This window comes from Labrus bergylta, chromosome 21 (assembly GCF_963930695.1).
Source record: "Labrus bergylta chromosome 21, fLabBer1.1, whole genome shotgun sequence".
Classification (NCBI taxonomy): domain Eukaryota; kingdom Metazoa; phylum Chordata; class Actinopteri; order Labriformes; family Labridae; genus Labrus; species Labrus bergylta.
Genome location: NC_089215.1, coordinates 13,449,842 through 13,474,735, shown reverse-complemented (window position 1 = coordinate 13,474,735; position 24,894 = coordinate 13,449,842). Strand labels below are relative to the sequence as shown.

General features: G+C 40.9%; 1 protein-coding gene across 1 annotated transcript; it reads right to left on the bottom strand.

The window, feature by feature from the left end:
* Positions 1-1,358: 1,358 nt before the first annotated feature.
* Positions 1,359-23,524, bottom strand: plcd3b (phospholipase C, delta 3b). The gene is made up of 16 exons (XM_020638110.2): positions 23,210-23,524; positions 20,198-20,253; positions 19,967-20,078; positions 15,484-15,712; positions 14,584-14,713; positions 14,179-14,404; positions 12,025-12,226; positions 10,495-10,639; positions 9,658-9,810; positions 7,136-7,279; positions 6,896-7,049; positions 6,570-6,686; positions 6,181-6,359; positions 5,627-5,762; positions 4,295-4,444; positions 1,359-3,847 (listed from the first exon to the last, which is right to left on the bottom strand). Exons 1-16 carry the CDS (start codon positions 23,298-23,300, stop codon positions 3,699-3,701), a joined length of 2,373 nt encoding a protein of 790 aa, XP_020493766.1. The 5' UTR covers positions 23,301-23,524; the 3' UTR covers positions 1,359-3,698.
* Between the last annotated feature and the right edge of the window lie 1,370 nt (positions 23,525-24,894).

Here is a 24,894-nt window from a genome sequence, read left to right as displayed (position 1 = left end):
ATGTGCATAAACATGCACAGGACGCATGGAAAACACACTAAAGAGCATATAAAACCAGAAAAAGCATAATATGAACCCTTTAAGTGACATTAATATTTCCCAGTGTCTCATACCGATGCCTATGCAACATTTCTCATAATTACAAGATCTTGGTCATTATTTTTTTTGCCAGCCCTCAATTTGGGAAGTGTGGTAGAATGACACCAAAAAGGACACTCAATCTCCGAGGGATTAACACACCACAGACTTTTTGGAAAATGGCTGGGGCAGCCACGGACGTGAGAACCGGCTTTCGGGGTTTGTGGGTGCAGCCATTTTGTTTTGCGTTGCTTTTATAACCAGCGGCATAACAAGGGGCATCAATCCAGGGAGCTCATTGGCCAAAGAGTCAATCGTTACAGGGCGTTGAGTGAGAGGAACAGGTAGGCTAATCAAGAGGAATTTAGGCGGACCGCCACAGTGTGGGCGACAGGTCTTCTCTGAAAACCTTGAATCTGGGTAAAGTCAATAATGATTTTCTTCCCCAGGACTAGATCTGATCCTGTGAAGAACCTGAGGAACAAACACATGTGATGTGTATCCACATTCCTCAAGTATGTGGTTAGGTACTTCTGAATATCCTTCTGGTGGACATTCATTGTCTCTGGGAAGGTTAGGGACTTCACAACCTTTCTCACAGTTGTTTGCAGGGTTTCATATACTGTTGTGAGATCAGACAAAAGGCGCGGAGAACACAAAAAACTTAAAAAATAAATTAAAATAAAATAAATAAATACCGCCAATCATGGAGATGCCGTTTTGAACGGGACTAATATTATCACATAACCTCTGTGTTTGGCAAAATATGGTAGGTAATTTGCGGTGGAATTTTTACTTCACAAATTACGGACATGGCAGATTCACACGGGATTAAGATCACAGATGACCTTCACATTTATTACAAATTACTAGAGGTCCCCAGGTAATACTAGTCCTGTGCGAATAGGGCTTAATTCTAATTTTTTTTCTTCTCCCATGTCCCCTTAGGGGCTCTGTAGAACCTGCTCAAACTAGGATCAATATTGAAGATGCTTTTGAAAAATAGAGAGAGGTTAGAATGCAGAAAGGTTTACAGACCGATGCAGAGCTGGCTAAACACTGAAGCTTCAGTGTCCACCACATGTCAACCTGGGTAAGCATTGACTCTAGAGAGGAGGGGGCGGGGGGAGACAGCTCTCTACAGTGTTTGAATTTGGACTGAAGTACCCATTTTAAACACTAGGTGTCAGAGTTACATGTTGCTCCTTTAAGACAGAACTTACCCATCTGGTTTTACAGGCCAAAGTTTATTATTCAAATACAAAGTCACTTTGAAGCTCTTTCACTTTTATAAGAACATTTTTATTGCATATCTATTCTACCATAGTGCATATATTACCTGTTTCAATAAATACATCAGGTTAATTACGGTACAGCTAGCAGCAAAAAAGCAAACAGTAACATCAGTCAGATGTAATAAATAATTGACAGTCAGTTTTTGGATTGCACAATAACAGTTTTTGTTACCATAGCAATGAGATAAAAAAAACACAACTTTGGTCCTGAAAACATAAATAGTCGTAGTTTCTAATACTGACAGTTCCTGATATATGTGAGTGCATTATTGTTGGAAACATGGCTGGGTTTGTTGACGGTTTTGGTACTAACTCTAAAATCAAAAATTTACACAATTTCTACAAAAATCTTCTGAATTCTGATTTTGACATAAATGGCAAAGCAGATGAAGATAAAACAGCTTTTCATGTTTCAACCAAACATTATCTCAGGCTGTTTGATTGTTTCGTGCATTTATCAGATACTTAAATACTCATACTATGAAATATAACAGTAAGCAATCTCTAAATCTGCTCAGCAATCATCCTAGACTAAAAAATCCTTCAAGTCATAACATAGCAGTGAGGTCGTCATGTATGTGTGAACATACAATAACAAAGTTAAAAAACAAACTCTTACAAGATCACACATCCCTCTTCAATGAAACAACGCTGTGTAAAACATGAACAGCTACGTGACTCAGAGTGATATCTAACATATAGAAACATGTCTGATAACTTGTTCAAACACTGACAGTAAGAAAGTCTTTGTGTCACAGTTGCTGGGATTATCAATCTAAACACAATGTAATTCAAAGATGAAGCCAAATAAAAAAAGAGAAGTCTTTGCTATTTTGGAGGATGTCCATATGTGTCAAGTCTAAAAAGCAACAACAGGGACTTCCTAATCCCGTCTTGTCACTAAGTCGCCTTGTCACTTCTTATCCAGCAAAGCAGTGAATTTAGAGAGGGTGTTAATTGATCAAATGTTTGCCTCAATCACAATAAGATAAGATATCTTTATTGTCAATATCATCAGAGACCGCATAGGTGATTTTGGAAGTTTGTTTACAGATTAATTATAATTTTTTAAAACGAAGGAGGGAAACCTCAGTTTAAAAAAATACCTGCCTATATGTGGACTAGGCCTCAGAAAGGTTCAATCACTGGCTTTTTCACAGATTTCAAATTTTCACAAAAATGATCCTGCCCATATAAATTAACCTTAGTATAACCTCCTGATATAGATCGACTTTCTTCAAGCATTTTCTTCTCTAAAGGTGTACCTTTTTAAAAGGTGATTTACATGCATAAAAAGTAAAATGCGTAAATTGTTTAAATACTACAAAACTTAACCAACCTTTCCAAGTATTGATTGAGTCACAAAGCAGCAGGCATTTCTAGACTATTTGGCAAATCTATGAACTACTAAATAACATTTAGGTTAAAAAAATAAAAAGTATCAAAATACAGGGATAAAGTCGAGCACAGATTTGGTCATGCCTCATTCAAATACAGATATGCAGGGAGGAGGGATGCAATTTCTCACCGATGGACCATGGATGTACATCTTATTTTGTTAACACATAATGGAAATTGCCTTAAACTGGCTAACAGAATTAGGATCGGGATGGCAGGAGTTTTAAGTTAAGAGATACTTGGTTAATTTCTTAGTATCTCTATGGTTTGTAACAGGACAGTTGTGTCATGGGTCAAAAGTCGGTGACCTGTGGACTGAATGAATGTAGCCCAAATGATCATCAAATCAAGGGGGGGGAGCCATGACACCTGTCACTCATTTACACCACAGAGGTGAATAGAAGAGGGAGCTACATTGCTTGGGCTATAAAAAAAAAGAAGAAGGCCCATTTAAAGATATCCTGTGTTTATTAGGTTTGCTCGCTCCTCTAGGTTTCACCAAAATGGAAAAAAATCTGTTGTAAGTTATTTGAAAATAACTTTATCATAAGTCTTTAAGAAAGGGGAGGGCTTAGCTTAGCCGTACTAGTTATTTCCCCTGCAGATATCTCTTTAAATAGATTACTTAAAAGCTCAAGTATAGCCCAAAGGAGGCTGATTGGTTGTTCATGGGTGCTTCAGACACCCATTAAACCCCCCCTTTTTTTGTTCAGCAGCAGGTTTTGTTTTTATACTTGATTTTGGTGTTCTGCTGTTTTCTTTTAACTTCAGACATTAAGAAAACTAGTCACTTTTCTTTCATCACAGTCTTCTTATATGATGTATAGACCAGTAGAGGGGGTAAAGCTGCAACATTTTCTGATCCCATTTCCTGGGATCTTCCCATGCTGGCTCCAATCCTTCATGTTGCTGTGGCTAAGGATGAGATCAGGGTTTCTTGGTTGAAGACTTGGCCGGGGATTTAGCAGATGATTTTGACGGACTGCTCTGACACGGGGAGACCTTGATGTGGACGAAGATTGATGCAGGCGAAAGGCTGGAGCCGTCAACCTTGAGAAGCCGGACATGACGGTAACCTGCAAAGATAGAAAAAAAGTTAGGTGAGCAATATAATCCCTGTTATTGCAACAATCTATAGTCCTTATCATATATAAAGAATTGGCAACAGAATACTTTGCCTCAGGTGAAGTAAAACGATATAGAGCCGCAGGGTGGAGCAGCTAATATAAGAGTCCTTGAACTTCCCGAGTGTTTGCCTGAAACCTACACAAGAATCTGTTCTGCCGTGGACTGAACCTACTTGAGGGAGCGTTGCAGTTTTTTAAGTAAATTTGTGTTTTTGTGTTGTGTTTTTCGTTAGCGTAACAACAGTATCGCAGCTCTTACAGACGATCTCTGCTACACAGACTCTGGTTGAAAATTTGCTAAATGTCAGCGCCCGTCATGGGGCTATTTTGGCTTCATCTTTGTCCAATATGAGCAGTTTGGGCCACGTTGTCCATTTGTATGTCTGCGATCCTTACCTGTACGGAGACTCGTGAAAGGCAGGGTGAATTGTCCCAGGAAGTCATTGCTTGAGGTATAGTCGTGGTCCTCCACCATGAAGCGAACCAGGGCCAAGTCTGGGGCATGGACGGTAAAGTTAAAGGTGCAGTCCCACCGGGGGTTAAAGCCTGAAAGGAAAAAAATAACACTTTCAGAACAGTTCTTGCAATTTTACTGTCTCAGTAACTCATCTTTTTTTGCAGTTTTTTTTTAGTCAGCTCACTTTTTAAAAAATATTTTCAATCACAACACTATAGGCTTAATGTGTTTATATTGTTAATCATATGTAAATTTGCAGCCTTTCAATTAAATGCAGTTGACTTTTTTGTTCTTGTTTACAACCATAAATATGAATGGACAAAGCCTGAGTGACTTCAACTGTCTGTTACTGCAGGGGGCTTTGGAAGCCTGTCGATGGGGGTTGCAATGCTGGAAATCCTGTCTCAAACTAACTTTCAGGCTGAGAGCTGGAGCTGAGGTGGCTCTCTACCTCTAGTAGTTTGAGGACTGGAGGTTAAGTATCTTGACAAACCAGTGTATTGTGTGCTATCAGACTCTGATCAGACCAAGCGGCAACCTCCGGTCTTGAAAAATGAAGCCAATGTGGAAGTGCAAAATCCTGCAGTTTGTGAAGTGTCCACTTGAGGCTGGCTCCAGGAGCCCAAGAAGTCACATAAACACCACAGGCAACAAAGCTGTTTTACAGCATAAATAATCATGTTTAAAGCCTGATACAAAAAACAAATATGTCCAATTAGTTATTGTCCTAACAGCACACACTGTAAGGGGGGTTGAAAATGGCTCCGTTTAGATTTTATGAATACTACGTGTTATCCATAGTTAGTCGCATAGCTGACCTGATTGACAGGTAGGCGTGATGTAACGGTTTGTTGTAAGACTTAAAACTCTTCTCCAGCTCTCAGCCTGTCCTTAGGTTGACTGAAAGTTAGCCTGAGACAGCATTTCCAACATGTCGGCTGCAGCTGATGAGCCTCCAGAGCCCCTTGCAGGAACAGATGAGTGATGTCAATCAGGCTTTAACAATTAATATTTACAGTTTATGGATCAGTGACTTCAACAGTGCCCTTCTGAAACATTTAAAGAAATTTTACGAGAAGCATTTGGAGTGGCAGCACAAAAAAGGCGGAGCACTTGTAAAAAGGATGATGGGCACTGTGCTTTTCTCCGGGAGTCCGATTGCCGCTGCAAATGCTCTCTCCTTATTGGGAACAATTGAAAAAAAGAAGCTGGCACTAAGAATAAAAACATCAGGTGGACACAGGCCACTAGTCAGTAGAGTTGATGTTTACCATTGTTGTCAACATGATTAGTTTTCTTCTTATCGTTGTCAATGGTTGCACCGTGTATCTCCACCCACACCTGAGGGTCCACGATGGAGCTGGGCTTGTCCCATTCTGGTTTTGGTAGCTGTTGAGCTGAAATCACCTGGAAAAACAAAAACAACAGAGCGTTATTTGAATAACAGAAAGGAGTGCATGGTATTTATTTAATTATTCAGAGTAATTTCCAACAAAGTTCATCAGCAAAATCAATCTTGACCAATCCCTTTAAAACACATTTAATGTTTCGGTTTACAGCTGCTGGAATAAAGATGTTTAATACAGGAATATCGCATGAGAGGGAGTGATGTTGTAGTGAATATCAACACTGTTGTGATACATTCCTATGGGTACTAAAGCCGCAGAAGAAGATAAAGATGGCAGGGTTTCACCGAGCCAAGAGCCAAGCTTTGAAAATCTTTACTTTAGTCCTGTATTGAGGAAACTTTTAATCCTCCTCATGGAGGAAGATGAGGAGAATACCACTGAATTCTACATAAGGGGAAGGTTTTCCACAGTCTTACCTTAACAGTGAGCAGGAGGGGTCTATGGCCAGGACCTCCACCGATATTCTCTGGGTTGAATGTGGTGTCAGGCAGGCACATGAAGGGAGGCTTCAGGGTGAACCCACACTGACCGTTCTGCAGGAAGCGGCCATGGTTTAAGTCCATCTGCTCACCAGGTGTCTGGAAATTCAATGCAACTGGAGAAACACACAACAGTCAACCATTCTGTCGACCACAGTGTTGTTTGCATGATGCTTCTCGAGTAATGTCAGTGGGGCATTGCATAAATGGTTTGCACACAATTAGATCCAAAAGAGAGTGAAAAGACTACAAATAATGTGTTCCTAAGAAACAACTCTTCTCTTCTTCTCTGTAAAAAACAGACTTAAGTTAGAACAGGCTCTCACCGATTTGACAGCCTCCATTCCACATCTCCTGAGGGTTGTAATTTGAGGACTGGAGTCGCTGGCCTGAGGGGTAGATCCTGCTCAGCTGGTGGCTGTTGTGACGCACAAAATGCATCCCTTAAGGGGCGAGACAAAAAAAGTCCTGTTAGTCCAGTTAAATACAAAGAGAGACTTATGTTGGGTTTGTGCTTGTTCTGCCTAAAGAAGTTACAGTCAAAGGGTAAAACACAACCTTTACTCTAAGCTTGATTTCTCTCATTGTGGATAGCACACAATCCAGCTTATTTTTCTTTTAACGTAAGTTAGGTCACATTCACTCATCACACCTGAGTCCTTAACGTGCCTGAGTGCATCACTCTCAGAGAAAGAGGACATGTCCGTTGAGGGGTTTTTGGCTGCTTGATCAAAGGTTTTGAATGGGACACTGCGGGTGTACACCACCAGCTCAGACAGCTCTGGACTCAGCTTAGACACAACTGGCTGATATAAAAAAACACAAAGAATCATGTCATATTTATAAGGAGCTTGTAAACTTCTAGCATAAAGGTGAGCTGGTGGAGTCGTACCTTCTGTTCTGGTTTCTTTGTCTTGGCTTTGCCTTCAGACTGGCTCGCCTCCTCGTCTGAGGAGCTCAGGTCTGAAGAGCTGTATCCGCCCTCCTCCACCATGCGTTCCTTTTTCCCCTTCACCAGGATTTTCCCCTTCAGATCCTGCACACACAGGCAACATATAACACACAAACACTAAACATGAACGAGTTGTCTTAAAGATGATACTTATAGTTAGAAAAACAACAAACTAGTAACCCAAGATTCAACTGGTTTGACATTTCAGGTCACTTGTTTCTTGGCAAATGTAAAAAATATAAAGCATAATTATAGACTTAATTAAACTTATAGGTCAAGAGAATAAAAAATGCTTAAAGAACAGAATCCAACCTCAATCTTTGTTGACCTTAAAGGATAAATAAATTCTGTTATAATTTTAAGTGAAGTTATTTGTGATTACTGGTGTATTTGCATTGTGCGGGGGCTTGGTGTACGGGTTTCAGGCCTTCAGTTTATGTACCTCATCAACGCCAGGCTTTCCTCTGAGGCCACAGGACTGGCAGCCAACTGATAGGACTCTGCATCTGCACTAAATCTCACTTTTATGTCACCGGCTACCATAAAACGGTCAATGCAACTATCCAACTCAAGAGTTTATAAATTATACTGCCTCTTCCTCATTTGAAATCATATTAATCCGCCTCTGATTTGATCATTATTTATTTCATTTGTTTTGGTTTTAGTCAAAAGAAGCAAAAAATAAGGTTTTAAATTCCCATTTTGAGATGAGTTGGAGGTTTTAATGATTTGTTATTAGACTTTACATGTTATTAATTTTTAATAATATAAGTATTTAATCAATTAATTCGAGACTGATTTGGTGATATTTGATTATTGTTCTCTGGTATCAGAGTGGTGCCCCTGTTTAACTCTTAATAATTAATTAAGGATAATTATTCATATTAATTTAATAAACAAATGTTACTATATAAAACACAACATAAATGTTGCCCGTGTATTAGCTGTATTAACTGCTGTTTGATTTATTTGATGTAAAAGCACTTTGTGATACATTTGTTGTATGAAAAGTGCTATACAAATAAAGTTTGATTGATTGATATTAGCTCTGCAAAACTCCTTAACAACATAAATGGTGCCTTGTGTGAGGTCTTCTATCCATATAAATGGTGCCCCGTGTGAGGTTATCAATAAACCAGGTTTATTGCACTGTTAATGCACAGATAAAACTCAGGCTGAACTTCCCGGAGAGTTCTTGACTTCATGAATAGCCCACAGACTGAAATCAGGGACCAGTACTCAGCTCTCAGCAATGCTTTGTGCAAGGAATTCTCCACCTACACCTAGACTGTATCTGCCCCTCTTAGAGCTTTAAATGTCTTGCACCAGAAGCATGAGGCCCCCAGAGAGTATTACTGGCGCCTAAAATCTGCACATTTCCAGGGATGTAATGCTCCAGGTTTGAAAGAGGACCAAACTTTCAAGTCCATTTTCCTGCACCATCTGCATGGCTGTGTACAGTAGAATGTTACCATGCATTGCCAAACACATCAGCTTAGTATGCATGAGATCAAGAAATTTGCACAGATGACTTGGGAGACATGCATACGTCCTGGGTTTTGGAGAAACAATAGTGACCTGACCTAGCACTAGAAGGCAACACAATTGCCTCATGCTATGAATAATTCTAAGAGACCATGTCACCGGCAGAATACACGACAGAGCCAGGGGGGTGAAGGATGGAGCCAGCCACAGGGTAGTTCCCAGCCTGAAGTACTGATCACCACCAGACCCCAAAATGCCTCTTATATCTCTGAACTGTTAACCCTATGGAATGCTTCCCGAAGGAACTGCACAAAACCTTTCTACCCCATCCCTGACACATGGACTGTTAGGCCCATGTGCTGCCCTAAAGATCGTAACACGCATTTCACTCTTCAGGACAAGGAGAGATATTGGACCCAGCCATGTGTGCTGAGCATAGAGAAGAATAGACTTTAAAAAAGCCTTTACATACTGTACATAACAGAGAAATTAAAGTTCTCACAACCAGATGGAGTGTGTTAGAATATTAAAATGTGTGTCAGACTGAAATATTTAAAAGAGTCATCTCACACACTAAATGTCCATCAGAAGCAATGATTTAAGGGGTGCGCGCACTAAACCCCATGTCTGTAGGCTGTAATCTCAAACTGGTGGCCCGAGTTTGCATCCCACTTGTGGCTCCTTTCCTGCATGTCATTCTCCACTCTCTCTACCTGATTTCCAACTCTATCCACTGTCCTGTCTCTCCATTAAAGGCACAAAATTCCCCAAAATGTATCTTTAAAAAAAAAAAAGAAGCAACGATTTAATCACGTCAGGTTTTTTAATCTTACCTATTCAGGAAATAGAAAACTGAGTGAGGTTTCAGTACACATGGGAATAATCTCCTGTGTGTCCCAGTTAAAGTATCCTCTGGTCTCAACGGATAAAGCAGATCTACATAACTTTGATCCTGTTACAGAGAAGTGTCTCCTCACCTCTGGAGAAGGCAGTTTGTGAGGGTCCAAACCGCTGAGGGGCTTAGTGAGCAGTTTGTCTCCCAGGATGGATCGCAGGTGTCGAGCCATCACCGTCTGCTGCTCCACGGAGCAGTGGTTCTCCAGAGACAGGATGACAGGGTACGGAGAGGCCTGGGAAGAGAAACGATGTTGCAAAGTCAAGAGAAAAAGATTTTTCCCCCAAACAGAATCAGGAAAAATGTCTTTGTCAGACGATATTATCATCGTATCATCACTTAATTGTCGACATGAAAACTTATTTTACAGAACAGATGATGCATAAAACAATACTTATGGTGATTTCGAAATGTCGTCATCCTGTAAATGTGCTGACTCCATACCATATAGCATATTAAACTCTCAGCACTGTCTGCAGCACATGGACCAGAGTATCACAGCTGAGCAGGCAATGTTTCACACTAGGATTGGTTTACATCAATATTAAAATGTAATATTCATAAAGTCACTTGTTTTTGAAAGCAGCAAGATCATCTAAAAAGAAGGATGCGTCTTATATACAGTGTGATTATACAAGTGCTGAGACATGGGCTGTCATGCCCACAGGTGCAGGTGATGGTAGATGCTGCCTGCCATGTATAGTGACCATCAGTATTAACTTATTCCATTCACACCCCCGAGCAACTTGGGGTTAAGTTTCAAGGACACATCGGACATGTGGCTGCAGGAGCTGGGGATCGAACCCCCAACCTTCTGGTCAAGAGACGACCGACTATTACAACTGAGCCACTGCCTCCCCATGTCTTTATGTTCTCTAGAAGATTAGTGAAATGATTCTGGTTTGAGTGCTGTACTCACTTTAAAAGCATACTCATTGATGGTCTCAATGACCTCGACAAAGGGCACTTTGGAGGTGAGTGTGTGTCCGTGGTAGATGACCGGCTCTCCTTTATCTCCGTCCCAGCAGTCCAGCTCCACACAGCGACAGCCATGATTCAGAGCTCTGACAGAAAGAAAACATCAGAGTTAAAGTCCAAGAGATGATTCACTGAGTAGAAGTGTCATTTAGGCCCTTGTTACTATTCTGGGCCGAGTATTTATTTATGTTGGCAAGTATCCGCAGACCATGAGACTGTGAATATCCTGAAAAAATATATGAAGGCGGGGCGTCTGAAGCCATAACTATTCCCCAGATAGGACATTCTGGCTTGGCAGCTACCAATGCTAATGAGGTTTTGGGCAAAAAGATGAAGATATTCCCTTTAAACATAGGAGTGCAAAGTCTGGACAATAGTTTTAGGGTCTGATTTTGGACTGTAGTCCGGCCAATCATATTCCAACCTTAGTTTTATGCAGGAAATAGTCCTTTTAGATGTTCATCAGGGCACCCATTAGCTATTGCTTGACAACAGTTTAACATGTTATTCATCTTAATTAGCAAATATCTGCATAAAAGCAACGTTGCCCCCTGCTGGTCTCTAGAAAGATTACAGGCTTAAGGAACTCCTGCAATGGATTTGTGTAAGAAACCAGAGACTTCATCAACATTTGAATATTGTCTATATTTGTGAAGTACCTCCCTATTTATGTCACAAAACCATATTTTTAAACATTCACAGACATGCAAAACATTGTAGAGAGCTGTCTCCCCCACCCTCTCCTCTTTAGAGTTGATGCTCGCGTAGGTTGCCATGTCGGGGGCACTGAAGCGTCAGTGTTTAGCCAGCTCTGCATCAGTCTGTAAACCTTTCTGCGTTCTAACCTCTCTCCATTTTTCAAAAGCATCTCAAATATTGATCCTAGTTTGAGCTCGTTTCTGCTCATGGAGCTTATTAGAAACATGCAGAGGCTTTTTAGGTCGGGTACAATCACTTCTATCTGAACCCGCTCTCTTGCCCACTGCCATCGCTGCAACATCTGTTGGTTTGACCTGATAACTGGTCTCATATCTGGCAAACCGAGGGGCGTCCAAAACAGCCGTGTGGGGGGTGCCTTAAAACCGCCTACCTTCTCTGGTACAAACAAATCCAGAGCATTCAGGACCAGAATCTAAAGGTAGAAGGAGGACATACTGGCTGCTGCATTGTTGTCAGAGCCAACACTTCAACATAGCATGTTTCCTTAATGTCTGATCATATAGTAAGGTCACTTTATCATTCAATTCAGTAGATATCTTACAGATTGGTCCTTTTATGATAACGATGTGATTGATTGATCACTGATTGCTTGAGATTTATTTACCCTACAAAGATAACAAAAATAATGTATGTATTTCTTTGCTACATTTACATACCAGATTCATAAATACATACATATCAAAACATTTTCACTTTCTTTCAGGTAAAGTAAGAGAGGTGCAGGTGTATGTTTGGGATGTTTCATTCTAACCTGATGTAAGGCTCTGTGCTGCTGTCCCCGGTCAGCTGATCCTTGGTGAGGTAGGTGTTGTGTGAGGAGGAGATGAAGTAGTGTGAAAGCGGATGTTTCATGTCTTGGTAAACGCGGGCGTGGTCCGGGTTAAACACACAGTTCTCCTTAGACAGCATGTACATGGTGAAACCATTGGGTGTCATGAACTGGTTCTTCTGGGCTAGAAGGGGATGAAAAAACAGCTTTCAATTAACAGATTTATTTTTTTAACAAATCTGTCTTTTTTTCTAATCAATGAGACAAAAATGAAATGTTCTATTTTCAATGTATAATTGTGTATGTGGTTGTAACTATACAGAATTTAAGACTTTTAAAAGAAAAAAAAAACAATATCAATATCTTTTTGATACCATGGCAACAAACATTTAAGTCCTAGGAACGCAATTTTGGGTCATATCTTGTTTTCAAATCATCAAAAAAGTTGCAATCAAACTTTTGCACTCTGTTGGAATCGCACAAATATTTTGACATCTCGGTACCGAAACGTTGCCAACATATTGGTGCAACTAAGACGATGTTTCCTCCTCTGCTCTCGGTATGTCAGGAATAGATATAAACGTACCATCAGTATTTGCAGACCTGTCAATTTGAATGAACCAACGCTCTTTGGTAAAATGGTAAATGGACTTGAGCTTGTATATTTCTTTCCTAGTCTTCTGACTACTCAGAGCGCTTTTACCTCACAGGTCACACCCACACATTCACACCCTGATGGTAGAGGCTGCTTTGTAAAGAGTACATCAGTATTAACTAATCCCATTCAAACACATCCATACGCTGCAGACGAAGCAGTGGGAGGACACATCCGAAATGTAGCTGCCGGAGCTGGGGATCGAACACTTGACCAGATAGGAGATGACCAACTTTTTTACAGCTTTAATATCATTCAACACTTTTGATCATTAAAATAATGGAGGTGAATCATTTTAAAGCATGTGGAATCAAAAGTAGGTTTGACACTGCTGTCTTTGGGATGTCGCTGAACCTTCTTGACACATCACACCACTCATAAAAATATCTGTGTGGATGCGATTTCACCCATGGCTTTAACTTTTGCAAATTTACGAGGCACCTAAAGGACTAGAGAAGCATAAGTGTTTATAGATATGACTAAACTTCTGTATTTTTTTTAAAGCTTCAATACCCTTCAATACTTTTGATCATTGAATCGATTCAAAGCAAGTGGTATCAAAAATATGACTTTATTATAACTTCACGATGTCTCTGAAACTTCTTGACAACATCACATCCCCCATAAAGCTGTGGGATATTTTTTTAAGGTTCATGCCTTTATTTAGAGATGACAGTGGAGAGTGTCAGAAATCAAGGAAGGAGAGAATTGGGAATGACATGCGGGAAAGGAGCCACAGGTCGGATTGGAAAGTGTGCCTCCCACTTGGAGGACTATGGTCTCTGTACATGGGGTGCACACACTAACCAGTAGGCTACCTCCTGGGTTAAGATTATGTTTCTGTGTAGATGGGATTTCACCCAAAACTGCAAAATGATTTTAGAAAGCTCCAACCATCATTTTCACCATTTCAACGCATTTCATAATTAAAGGCTTTCTATGCTTAAATGTAATAGAAACCAAGTGTAACCTCTGAAAATAACTCTGTGAGTCATGACTGTCTACAATGGGTGTAACACCCGAGTCCCACTATCTGTGATGCTTTCCGAGTTCTATCTTCAGTTTGTTTACATCGTCAGGACGGCCAGCCGGCTCATCCCCCCGCGTATAAAAGTTGTTTAACTGAGGGACTAGAGAAAAGAAGAATAACATACTGTACTGCTTAACTGTGTTTCTAGATCACGGTCATTTCGGGTAAATTTACATGCAGTGTTAAGACATGAGCATAATAAAGATCGCTAGCATTAGCATGCTAACCCAACAATGCACCACGAGTTGTTTTGGTTTCATGCTGGTGCTCAGGGGCGACATCTGCTGGATCAAAAAATCGCATAGTAAGCCTTTAAGCCAGTTTAAAAATGGTTGTAAAGAGGTCTTGGTCAGAACAACCAAATGTTATCGTTGAAATCCCGGTTAGTGCTAACTGTGACCATTTATCAAAGGTGTATTTTTTCAACATGTATTGTAACTTAGTGCCGTACCCCATTCATTTAGCTCATAGGTGAGTATGACGCTCTGGGCATGAGTGACTGAAGCGTCCTCGCCCTGGTCTTTGAAGAAATCTCTCAGGTCTACCGTGGAGAGCACACAGCCGTTAGCAGAGTAACGGATAAATACAGCATCCAGTTCCGGTCTCCGTAACAACTCCCTGCAGAAAACTTCGATCTCTTTGTGATCGAGACGACCGTCGGCTGATTTGTCACATTTCTGTCAGAGGAAAGGAGAGAGAGAAACTGTTCTTACACTGACGTCTGTCAAAGCAGAATTATCCCATAAATCACTTTAATTTAGAAAGTGAAATCCTGGACAAGAGGCTTATGTCTTAAAGGATATGTCAGTGTGTGTGTGTGTGTGTGTGTGTGTGTGTGTGTGTGTGTGTGTGTTACCTGGAAGAGGTTGTGTGCATACTGGTCACTCAGGTCAATATTGATCATCTGCAGCAGCGTTTGGACTTCATCATAGCTCATCTTGTCGTCGTGGTTCTGGTCGGCCCGACTCAAGTAAGCATGAATCCAGGTGACACAAATATAGTTAAGGAATAAAATAAGATGTAAGGACATGAAAGACTTTGCTGCTGCAAAAACAACAGAAAATAAGAGAACAGAAAGACGAGGTGAAATAGCACAAGCAAAGCAAAACACGTTCAAAATCACAAACGTTTGGATCACAAAGGAACCAAATTAAAGAAGACAAAAAAGGAAACAATGAACAGATCACAGTGTTGGCTGTTGCAGTAATTAAAGACTAGATATCAAAAAGAGGTTTTCGAGACTTTAGCTGTGTTGCTGCATTTATGCACTCCTGTTCTAATAGTTCAAAAACCAAAATCAGGGATGCTGGAAAAAGGGGTGCTGAGTGTGCTACAGCACACCCTAAAATCATCCATCAATAGCTTTTCTTCTCCTGGGTGATCCCATGCCACAAGGGAAATATAATCCCCCCCACCGTGTTCTAGGTCTACCCCTGGTTTGATGTGCCCAGAAGACCTCCAAAGGGAGGTGACCAGGAGGCCTCCGAATCAGATGCCCAAACCACCTCAACTGACTCCTTTTAATGCAAGGGAGCAGCAGCACTACTTCGAGCTCCCTGCAGATTTATATAATAAAATAAAATATGAATATGTCCAATTCAATGTATGACGTCATTTCCACCAAGTAAAACAGGCTTCCAGCGTCCCTGGATAAAAATGTTCTAAAAATCATTCAATCAAGTATTATAAAGGAATATATGATAAACAATACATTATACTGTTCTTCCTATACAGATGGAAACAACTGTCAGGATATTGGTTAAGTTTCTCCTTCTGGGTCATGTTCTCCACCCTCTCCTGGAGGGTGCGGATACCGCGGGCCCACTGCTGAGCCTCCTCCGGGCTCTGACAGAGCAGATCCAGGCTCTTGCGGGCCCCTTTGAAGACCACCGTCAAACAACAACCCTCTGGTATCGAGCCAAGCATCGGCCGCAGCGTCTCCGATTGACAACCCTCACGAACACACTCCACGTCCATGACAGAGACTGAGGGAGAAGAGACAATTTAAGTTAGTAAAAAGACAGGTTATCCATTCTGTTATAAACAACATTCCCCTTAAACACCATTAACACAATAAAATGTTGTTTCTTCAAGATGTTCAATACATCAATATTTTTCAATAACACACGTTTCAAAAGACAGAGAAAGCGCAAGAATGACAGCAAAAGATTAAACCAAACTCAAACGAAGCCAATGCAGAAGTACAAAGAGGTGCAGTTCCTCAAGTGTCCAGTGGAAGCTGGCTTTAAAAGCCAAAGAATTCCCATCAGATCCCATATTAATATGCAAAAAAAGAAACATGTTAACTGCCTGGTTCATAAAACACATTTGGTATCAATAGCTAGATGGACAGAAAGTTAAGGGGAGATAGCATTTTTCAATATAGTATCGTTGGGCTTCAAAACGCCTCTTTAGGAACCACTGGGTTACGTCACTGAGACAACGTCCATGTTTTATACAGTATGTGATCTTAAAATAAAAAACATAACTGCAGGACTCAAGTACCGTTTTGTGTCAGTCTATGTAACTAAGGACTAAACCGCAGACTGTAAAAAACATGGACGTAGTCTCAGTGACGTCACCCATCAGTTTCTGAAAATGACTTATGAAGCTTTTTTGACTTTTGGAAACACTGACTCATAACAGACAAAGAGGTGGAGCTGAGGCGCATCTTAAGCCTCCTGGCAAACAGCTAATCTAATCAGTTACTCCTATATATGGAAATATACGAGTAACTCTCAGTTTTCACAGAATCATAATGAGTGAGTCTCGAAACAACTAAACCCCTGTATAGTGTGTACCAAAAGATGAGTGAGCTACTGATGCCAAATTGAGGTTGTAAACATGTTTAGTTCTGCCGTAAAAGCATACATTTTAATGTGGGATCTAGTCAGGATTCTTCGCAGCCTGCCTTAAGTGGACACTTGAGGAACTGCAGTTTTTTGCACTTCTGCATTTGCTTCTCTTTTCAACACCGCTTCATGGTCTAAAGCTGCAGAACCAAAGGAAGTTTAACTCACTTTCTTGGTGTGTCATTATTCAACATGAAGGCCTCTGTTCAGTGTGTTTGAAGGTGGTGTCGTTTAAATAAAAGTTGAATTTATGAATAAATATTTGACATGCCGTCTCTTTCCGGTAACCTGTGTCCTCTATAATACTACCTCTATTCATTTATGTTCTCATGTTTGTCTGAGTAATGGTGTTCTTCAAATATTTATTAGACTTCTGCCACAACCACTATAGCTACATTGAGCTGTATTATGTAGTACTGTTTCCTCTCCACACACACGAACACAGCAGTGTCTCAACAGAACATGTTTGTTGCCGGGTACATGGCTTGGTCAAAGACAGGTTCAAAAACTGAGGATAAGTTTGGTTTTTCTTCCTAAATATGAAATAACCCAGTTTATACTGTATGTTTGTAAGACAGTTTGTAAGGACACTCTGCCAGCACTGGCTTAGAAACTCATTATATTGATGACAGTGCTGCACTGTTGATTAAAATCCTCCTAAATTTAGACAGTTTGTCGGAGAGGTGGGCTGTCTATTTGTGAAATAAACACACAGTTACATAACTCAATCAACCTCTCTGTGAGTGTTTCCCTCTTAAACAGAGCAGTTTGTGTTTCATTTTCTACCTGTTTATTTATCCAAAACACCCTGACGCTTATTTCCACAGGTGGACATTAATAATCCCACCATACACTGTATTGTGTGAAAGATTTGAGAGGGCAATGCGGTTCCTCAGTCCACCCAGACCATACATACATTTACAAACAAACAACAGATGGAGTATGTCAGAGACAACAACAAATCAGTACTTGACAGAGATGAGCGCTGACATGCTGACACCCTCTTGTGGTCCCTTTGGGTAATAACACACACAAGGGCCAGGTAAAGATGAAAAGCACAGCTTGAAGAACCAATCTGTAAAATATCTACTGACTGAAATGATAAAGTGACCTTACTATATGATCAGACATTAAGGACACATGCTATGTTGAAGTGCTGGCTTCTCTGACAACAATGCAGCAGCCAGTATGTCCTCCTTCTAACTTTAGATTCTGCTCCTGAATGCTCTGGATTTGTTTGGACCAGAGAAGGTAGGCGGTTTTAAGACACAGCCACACGACCGTTTTGGACGCCCCTCGGTTTGCCAGATACAAGACCAGTTATCAGGTCAAACCAACAGGTGTTGCAGCGATGGAAGCGGGCAAGAGAACTGGTTCAGATAGAAGTGATTGTACCCGACCTAAAAAGCCTCTGCATGTTTCTAATAAGCTCCACGAGCAGAAACGTGCTCAAACTAGGATCAATATTGGAGATGCTTTTGAAAAATGGAGAGAGGTTAGAACGCAGAAAGGTTTACAGACCGATGCAGAGCTGGCTAAACACTGAAGCTTCAGTGTCCAGTACATGGCAACCTGCGTGAGCATCGACTCTAAAGAGGAGGTGACGGGGGGAGACAGCTCTCTACAATGTTTTGAATTTGGACTGCAGTACCCATTTTAAACACTAGGTGTATTGCTACTATATGGACAACCGTGTAGTTCGACATTTGCAGGGTATCAACAAAAGAGTGGAGAAGGACAAACTGGTGTACAGAAAACATAATGAAGTGGTTTTGTTTGAGCATTTTAAAACATCTTGTATCGAAGTGTTTCTATGTATAAAAAACTTACATAACAACATAAATTAACACACTAACCCAAAATCTGTAGCAACAGAACGGGAACTTTCCAGGTCAGGTCGCGGTTTCTAAAAACCGAGTGAATCCATAAGAGCCCTCCCGTATACGTTCTACCCAGGAAAACTCAAAATAAGTTTTGGAAACCCTTTGATGGCCTCTGCAGGGGACCCACCCCGAGGTTGAGAACCCTCTCAGTGAGATAATTAGAAACGAGTAGACCTTTCCTTCAACATAGAAACAGTTCAGAGCTCTGACAGGGCGTATAAGACGAAACATGGATCTATTTCTGCGAACTTAAGTGCTACTTTCTACCCCGTTCAGAGATACACTCGCTCACACAGCCCGTCTCCCTTTCCTCCACTATCAGACACACGACTCCCTGATTATAGAGCTCATCTATTTTCAGTCTAACATGACAGCCGGTCCTGCTGTAGTTCAAACAGAGAGATTATAGGACATTACATGGTGGTGGGAGGCGGCCCTGAGTCTGTGGTTTGGTGCTATATAGTTACCATAAGACTCGACCACTAGGTCTGTATCCAAGTACAGTACAAGGCCTTTAACTGCCACAAAACTACATCTGCTTATGATGTGGCACAACGTGTGTTTAGTGTCCAGGAGGTGTGTGTGTGTGTGTTACAATATCTTCATAACCTAAACAAAATCTGAAGCTGAAGTCTAAATCTGGTATTTAGTTCTTCAGCTGAATCATCTTAATTCACTCTCCTCTGGGATCCAAACCTCCTTCTGAAAACTCCCACATAGATGTATTAAATTTGACATTTGCTTCACTTCTGCAGTGTGCTTCTTATCTCTGCTTGAGGATAGTCACTCAAGGCTACGTCTGCTCTGGCTTGCATGATTAACCAAAATAATATTCCTAAATAGGAGACAGGTCAGACATGATCAGGCTCACTCTGGCTGTCAGACTCATTTCTTGTTTCTGTGTCACTTCTTGCATAGATGACTACTTTTGCCCTTATTTTGTGGACCTAGATGTAACAGACGATGATAGGATTTCTTCTACGTCTTCTTCTGGTGTTTATTGAAGTTTGGCAAACAAGATTAGAGGTGCTTTACCACCATCTAGAGAAGGGTGGAACAATGAGAGAAGATTCAGGGCAGGCAGTTCTTCTTCAACTCAGTTTGACCTGTGCTAAAGAGAAATACTCAGAAATTGAACAAACTTATGCAACTATTATCACAAATCCCATAATTCACTTATGGAGTTGTCCTCATCTTCAATCTGTGGTTGTCTATACAATGTCCACTTGGTTTTTCTGAAATGTATTTGCCTTGAGCCGAAGAATCCTATGATGTTTTTTTACATTACATTTGTGCAATGATTGTCTCGTAAAATATCTAACATGTCCCCTCGCCATGACCGCGTTTTGGGCTAACCGGTTGATCGGTCCATTAGCATATGCTTGCCTCATAGCTTAAGCCATGCAAGTTGAAGAACACACAACCGGTCCAGCGTAATTGTGAATGTCTCATTAAATCAGTAATGCTTCCTTTGATGAATTATTTTTGATATCAACACACTTACAGGACTGTAGCTCCTTGGCTCGGCTGGAGGTTTTGTGGGACTGACACCAGACAGTGACTCCGTCTTCCAGCAGCTTCAGAGTCCGTCTTTTCTGCCATCGAGGTGAACGGACCTTTAGATATAATAAATATGTCAATTATTTCTGTTTAAAAAAAGTCTTGACCCACAACATGACTCAAGATTTGAGCGATAAAGTGTTGACCCAACAACTCAGTTCATAAGATATATTACCTTTACCATGCTGGAGCCCTGCAACATCCGTTTCACATCTTCATCATCCTGCACACCTAGAAAGCGAACAGATAAAACCATTGTTGAGGAAAGACAAATGTAATGTCTGTTCAGGAGGTTAACAGCTGATGGGCACTCTGTGGCACAGAAAAAAGGGCGGAGAGGAAAGGGAGGGGATGAAGAGAGGGGGAAAGCAGCGTCATAATAAGCATGGGTGTATATATACACATGAGTTGGACCACAGCTCCTCTCTGTAAGCCGTAGCTGGGTGGGGTTAGAGAAGAAAAGGTGTGGACCACATACAGTCTATGGACTGTGGACCCAGAGAGAGAAAGACCTGAGGCAACGGAGTGAGGGTTGAAATTTCAATTAGCAGAGTGCTCCGGTCCGTTTTGGAAGCTGTCGTTAGATTAAAAAATGACCAATAGATATTCAGCTGGAAGTTCATCTTAGCCTGAGGAGATCATGTACAGTGGTTCATGTGAAAGATGTGAAGTTTCTATACGGCAGGTTATGTTAAAGTTTTTAATGCTTTTGATACCATGTGGTTTAAAATGAAACAAACTCTGTTATCTAAATGCTTGATAGTATCAAAAAGTACCAAAGCTTTGAAAAACAAAACAGGATGACACCATTTACTAGTTGCTTATTAGCATGCTAATTATTACTGGCTGCTTATTAGTACCTTATTCTACATGACTAGAGTCTATAGTTGGCCATTAAAGGGGACATCTGAAAAATCCACATGTACAGTGTTTTTGAACATATATTTGGGTAACCTGAGTGTCTACCGTCCCACAAAATGTGGAACTAACCAATCCAGTCCTTTGTTTGTGGTCTGCATAAATCTTACAACACAGAAAAAAGTGCTCTGTCTCAAATGTACTCTCCTTGTGATGTCACAGTGGGATTCTGGTAAAAAGAAATTGCCTCCCCTCCCCTGGTATCTCCACCAATGGAATCCACCCCCAGCCTAAAACAAAACTTTTGCGCAGGTCCGCCATATTTATTCTCGGCAGTGAAGGAGTGATTTCTACCGGGAAGAAAAAGTTTGCCTAACTAATAAGCAGCCAGTATGCTAATAATTAGCATGCTAGTTAGTCAGTTAGTTAATGGTGAATATTGTAACCTTCATTTGAAGTGTTACCACATACAGGTCCACAGTAGTGCTGATCTACTGAATACTAAAAACAGCTCCAGGATAAAGGGCTGTTCGATTATGACAAAACTCATGATCATTATTTTGATAGATAGAGGATTACAACTTCAATCCTGTTGCTTAATATGAGTTACATGCTGAAACTATTTCAGAGAAACAGTGATAAAAAGAAGAGTTGGGAAAACATTTCTCTTCCACTTTTAAACTGCAGAGCTGTTCTAGTCCTGTTTTCTGTGCCCAGTGCAGCTCCACTTATCAAAGACCCTCCAGGGATTGTAGTGCCTACAGAGTGTGTGGTATTTAAGTTATCGCAAGGGTCCAGGAAAAAGGGAGCGACTGTGGCTCAGTGGTAGAGTCAGTCGCCTCCGAACCGGAAGATCTGCGGTTTGATTCTCAGCTTCTGCAGCTACATGTCCGATCTGTCCTTGGGATAGACACCTAAACCCCAAGTTTGAATCAAGGAAAAGTACATCCTTTCATTGTGTTTGCAGGCAAAAGAACACTTTCCACCTCTGAAGTGAATCTGTTAGAGTGCTGTGAGGTCTCCTCTACACGCCTGGCTGAATCCTGAGCTGAGTAAGCAACATGCAGGGTCTGAATCTGAAGCAGCTCTGTGATTTGGGAAGGGCTGGGCCACTACACTCACAAACTCCCTTGTGTGACTTACTGTAAATGAGGAGTGCAAAGCTGCAGCTGTGGGAGAAACTCAGTGGCGGTGTGGTTGTGTAATGAGCCTCTGAATGATTTTTGTTCAGCCTGTGTGATGAAACACACTGTTCTGACTGATTATTTACCAAACTATAGCAGCATCTACAACATCTGCAATGTGTCCTGATACCTCATTTCAAACTTTGATGCGTTTCTAAAACTCAAACAATGTCTGTGCCTTGACCTGTGTCAAGACCACTGCTAGAAAAATAAACGTCTTAGGCGGCCATTAATGGGCAAGTTCTTGTTTTTAATCACCCGAAATTTCAAGCAAACTCCTACACACATGTCTAAATATGCAAAAATACAGTTTCAACAGTTATTTCTTCAATTCAAACAGTGCTTGTTCTCTCTCTCTCTCTCTCTCTCTCTCTCAGTCTGTAGGTATTTTTTTCAATCTTTGTATCTTTTCATTACATTAGAACAACGGACATAGTATCATTTAAAACATGTGGTATCAAAATGTAAATTTGGTGGTGTTGCCTGCATAGGGCATAGGTGATAATCACAGCCACGGGCAGCCGGAGAACGGAGTCACAGGTGAAAGAAAGAGGACATGCAGGTATCAGAAGAAGCCACACGGTTTTTCAACCATGCATGCGATTGTACTTTTTTTTTTTTTTTTTTTGTGCTCCTGTCATCAGTGTTTTCTTGTTTTCATTCCTACAGACTTGTTTTTACATAAACACCTGTCTTTTGTAGGTGTTTTTGCGATTATGTTTGACTAATAAAGATTTAAATCATATTCCTGTTAACATCCTTTTTTACCCACCATGCATTGGGAACGACTTCAAGTTCACTCCAGTGGTCTTTTTGGTTGTAAGATTGCCAATATAGGTCATATTATTACTTACTTATTACATATAATAATACATATATATTTTTTTATCTTGCTGTAGAACTGAAACAGTCATAAAGAGACATCAATATTAATTTTAGTCCATTTCAAAAGCAGCTGAAAACTCCTCACTGCAGCTTTAATATTTCCTCCTTACAGCTTTGAGAGGGGGGGCGGGGAGATAACGGTTCACCAGACCCATCATGTGTATTAGCGTGTGAGTGTATCAGTGTTACTATCAGAGGAGAAATGCGTCTTTGACCTCTGAACACATGATGTCTGAACGACCTCTGACACAAACACTCACCCAGATTCCTCAGGGGATCGATGGCCTTTGACTCGGACGTCCCGGCTCCGTTCTTAAGCACCGGGGCTCCTTTCTTCCCGTGTCCCAACATAACGCAAGGAAGCCGCGCTCAGACTCCCCCTCTGCCTCTCTGTGCACCTCCCAGTGTCCGGATCTTGCGTCGTCTTTGAGGCAGGAGATATGCGGTGTGGAGGATCAGCTGAGTGGAGCTCCTGCAGGAGAACAACGTGAGAGTGTGCTCCTCATAGTTTTATCCTGGAGGAGGAAAACAGGAGTCTGGGCCAGCCTTCACCCTGCTGATGTCACTGAGATTGGATTTATCACTGAGCTGCAGACGCGTCAAAAAAAACCCACAACGCACAACGGCTTCCTGATGCCACTTTCAAAATAAAAGTTGCTTAGAGCCCAAAGAAAAAAAGAACAATAAATTGATAATGTTTTAACACATATTCTTAACTCACACTCCTAGACTAGCTATTATCAAAGACTGTATAAAACATGGACGTAGTCCAGTGACGTCACCCTTTGGTTTCTGAAGAGACGTTTTAAAGCCCAAAGATAAGGGAAAGATAAGTTAAATTCAGATATATATGTATTGCAGTAGTCGCAAACGCGCGGCTTAAATACACGTGTAGGCAAAAACACTCGCTCACTCTCTCTCTCACACACACACACACACACACACACACACACACACACACACACACACACACACACACACACACACACACACACACTATCACCATGAAACACAAGTTAACTAGTGTTAACTAACTGGGGAATTGGCTTGTGGCTTTGCTCTCACTGTGTGGTTGTGTGCAGGTGTACAACCAACATATCAAACATATCAGAAACCCATCTGTTGGGAGCAGCTGATCGGGTGATAGGGTCATTGTGAAACAACTTAAAAGTCGGGACTAGATGATAAATCATCATTCAAAATGGATGAGTTATAAAAACAATTCACCCCACTGTGTTGCCGCGTTGCCTTTACTGGACCTTTCAACCACAACTGTTTTCTCCCCCTGTGAAATAGTTATTGTCCTGAAATCAGCTCACCTGAAAATATTCTATTTTTGTAGAAATGATCTCTTTATTGACTAAATTCATAAAATAGTCACTGGATAAATGCCAAAAGACATTTTCTCTTTATTTGCACAGTCATGTTTTGATTGTTTTTTCTGTTTTGTTGCATTAACTGAAACAACTCTTTACAGAAGACCATTACCATGCTTTTATTCTGAAGAAAACTTTCATTTCCGGTTTTGTTGTTGTTTGTTTCTGGTAACTTGACATCAGACGGATTTTTAAAGGATTATAGACGAAAGAGAGACGCTCATGTGTACAGTATGGATTAACGGTCCTCTTCTTGAGCTACTGATCTATGATAATTGTGTATATTTTAAAACTGCGACGAACAGAGCAGTAAATGAAACAGTCTTTTATCCCCTTATAAAGACTACTGTCATCTTTAATTGGGTCAATGCTGCTGCGCCTAAACCGAAAATAATGCGTGTAATTTCCATGAACTGCAGAGGTTCTCCCGGGATTTGATGGTTCCAGGTTTTTCTTGATACGTCTAAATTCTTGTCCTCAAATTCTTTAAATGACCCGGTGAGAATAAAACCCCACAAATAAAATAAATCAGAGAAAGCGATCATCAAAGAGAAGAAACAAGCTTTGGT

Excerpts from the sequence above, each read along its gene's own strand:
- plcd3b (XM_020638110.2), bottom strand. The coding sequence starts at position 23,300 with ATGTTGGGACACGGGAAGAAAGGAGCCCCGGTGCTTAAGAACGGAGCC. Across the intron at positions 9,811-10,494 it reads TCAATGAGTATGCTTTTAAA|GCCTCTCCGTACCCTGTCAT; the intron begins GTGAGTACAGCA and ends TTCTCTTCCCAG. Across the intron at positions 7,280-9,657 it reads ACAAACTGCCTTCTCCAGAG|GATCTGAAGGGGAAAATCCT; the intron begins GTGAGGAGACAC and ends CTGTGTGTGCAG.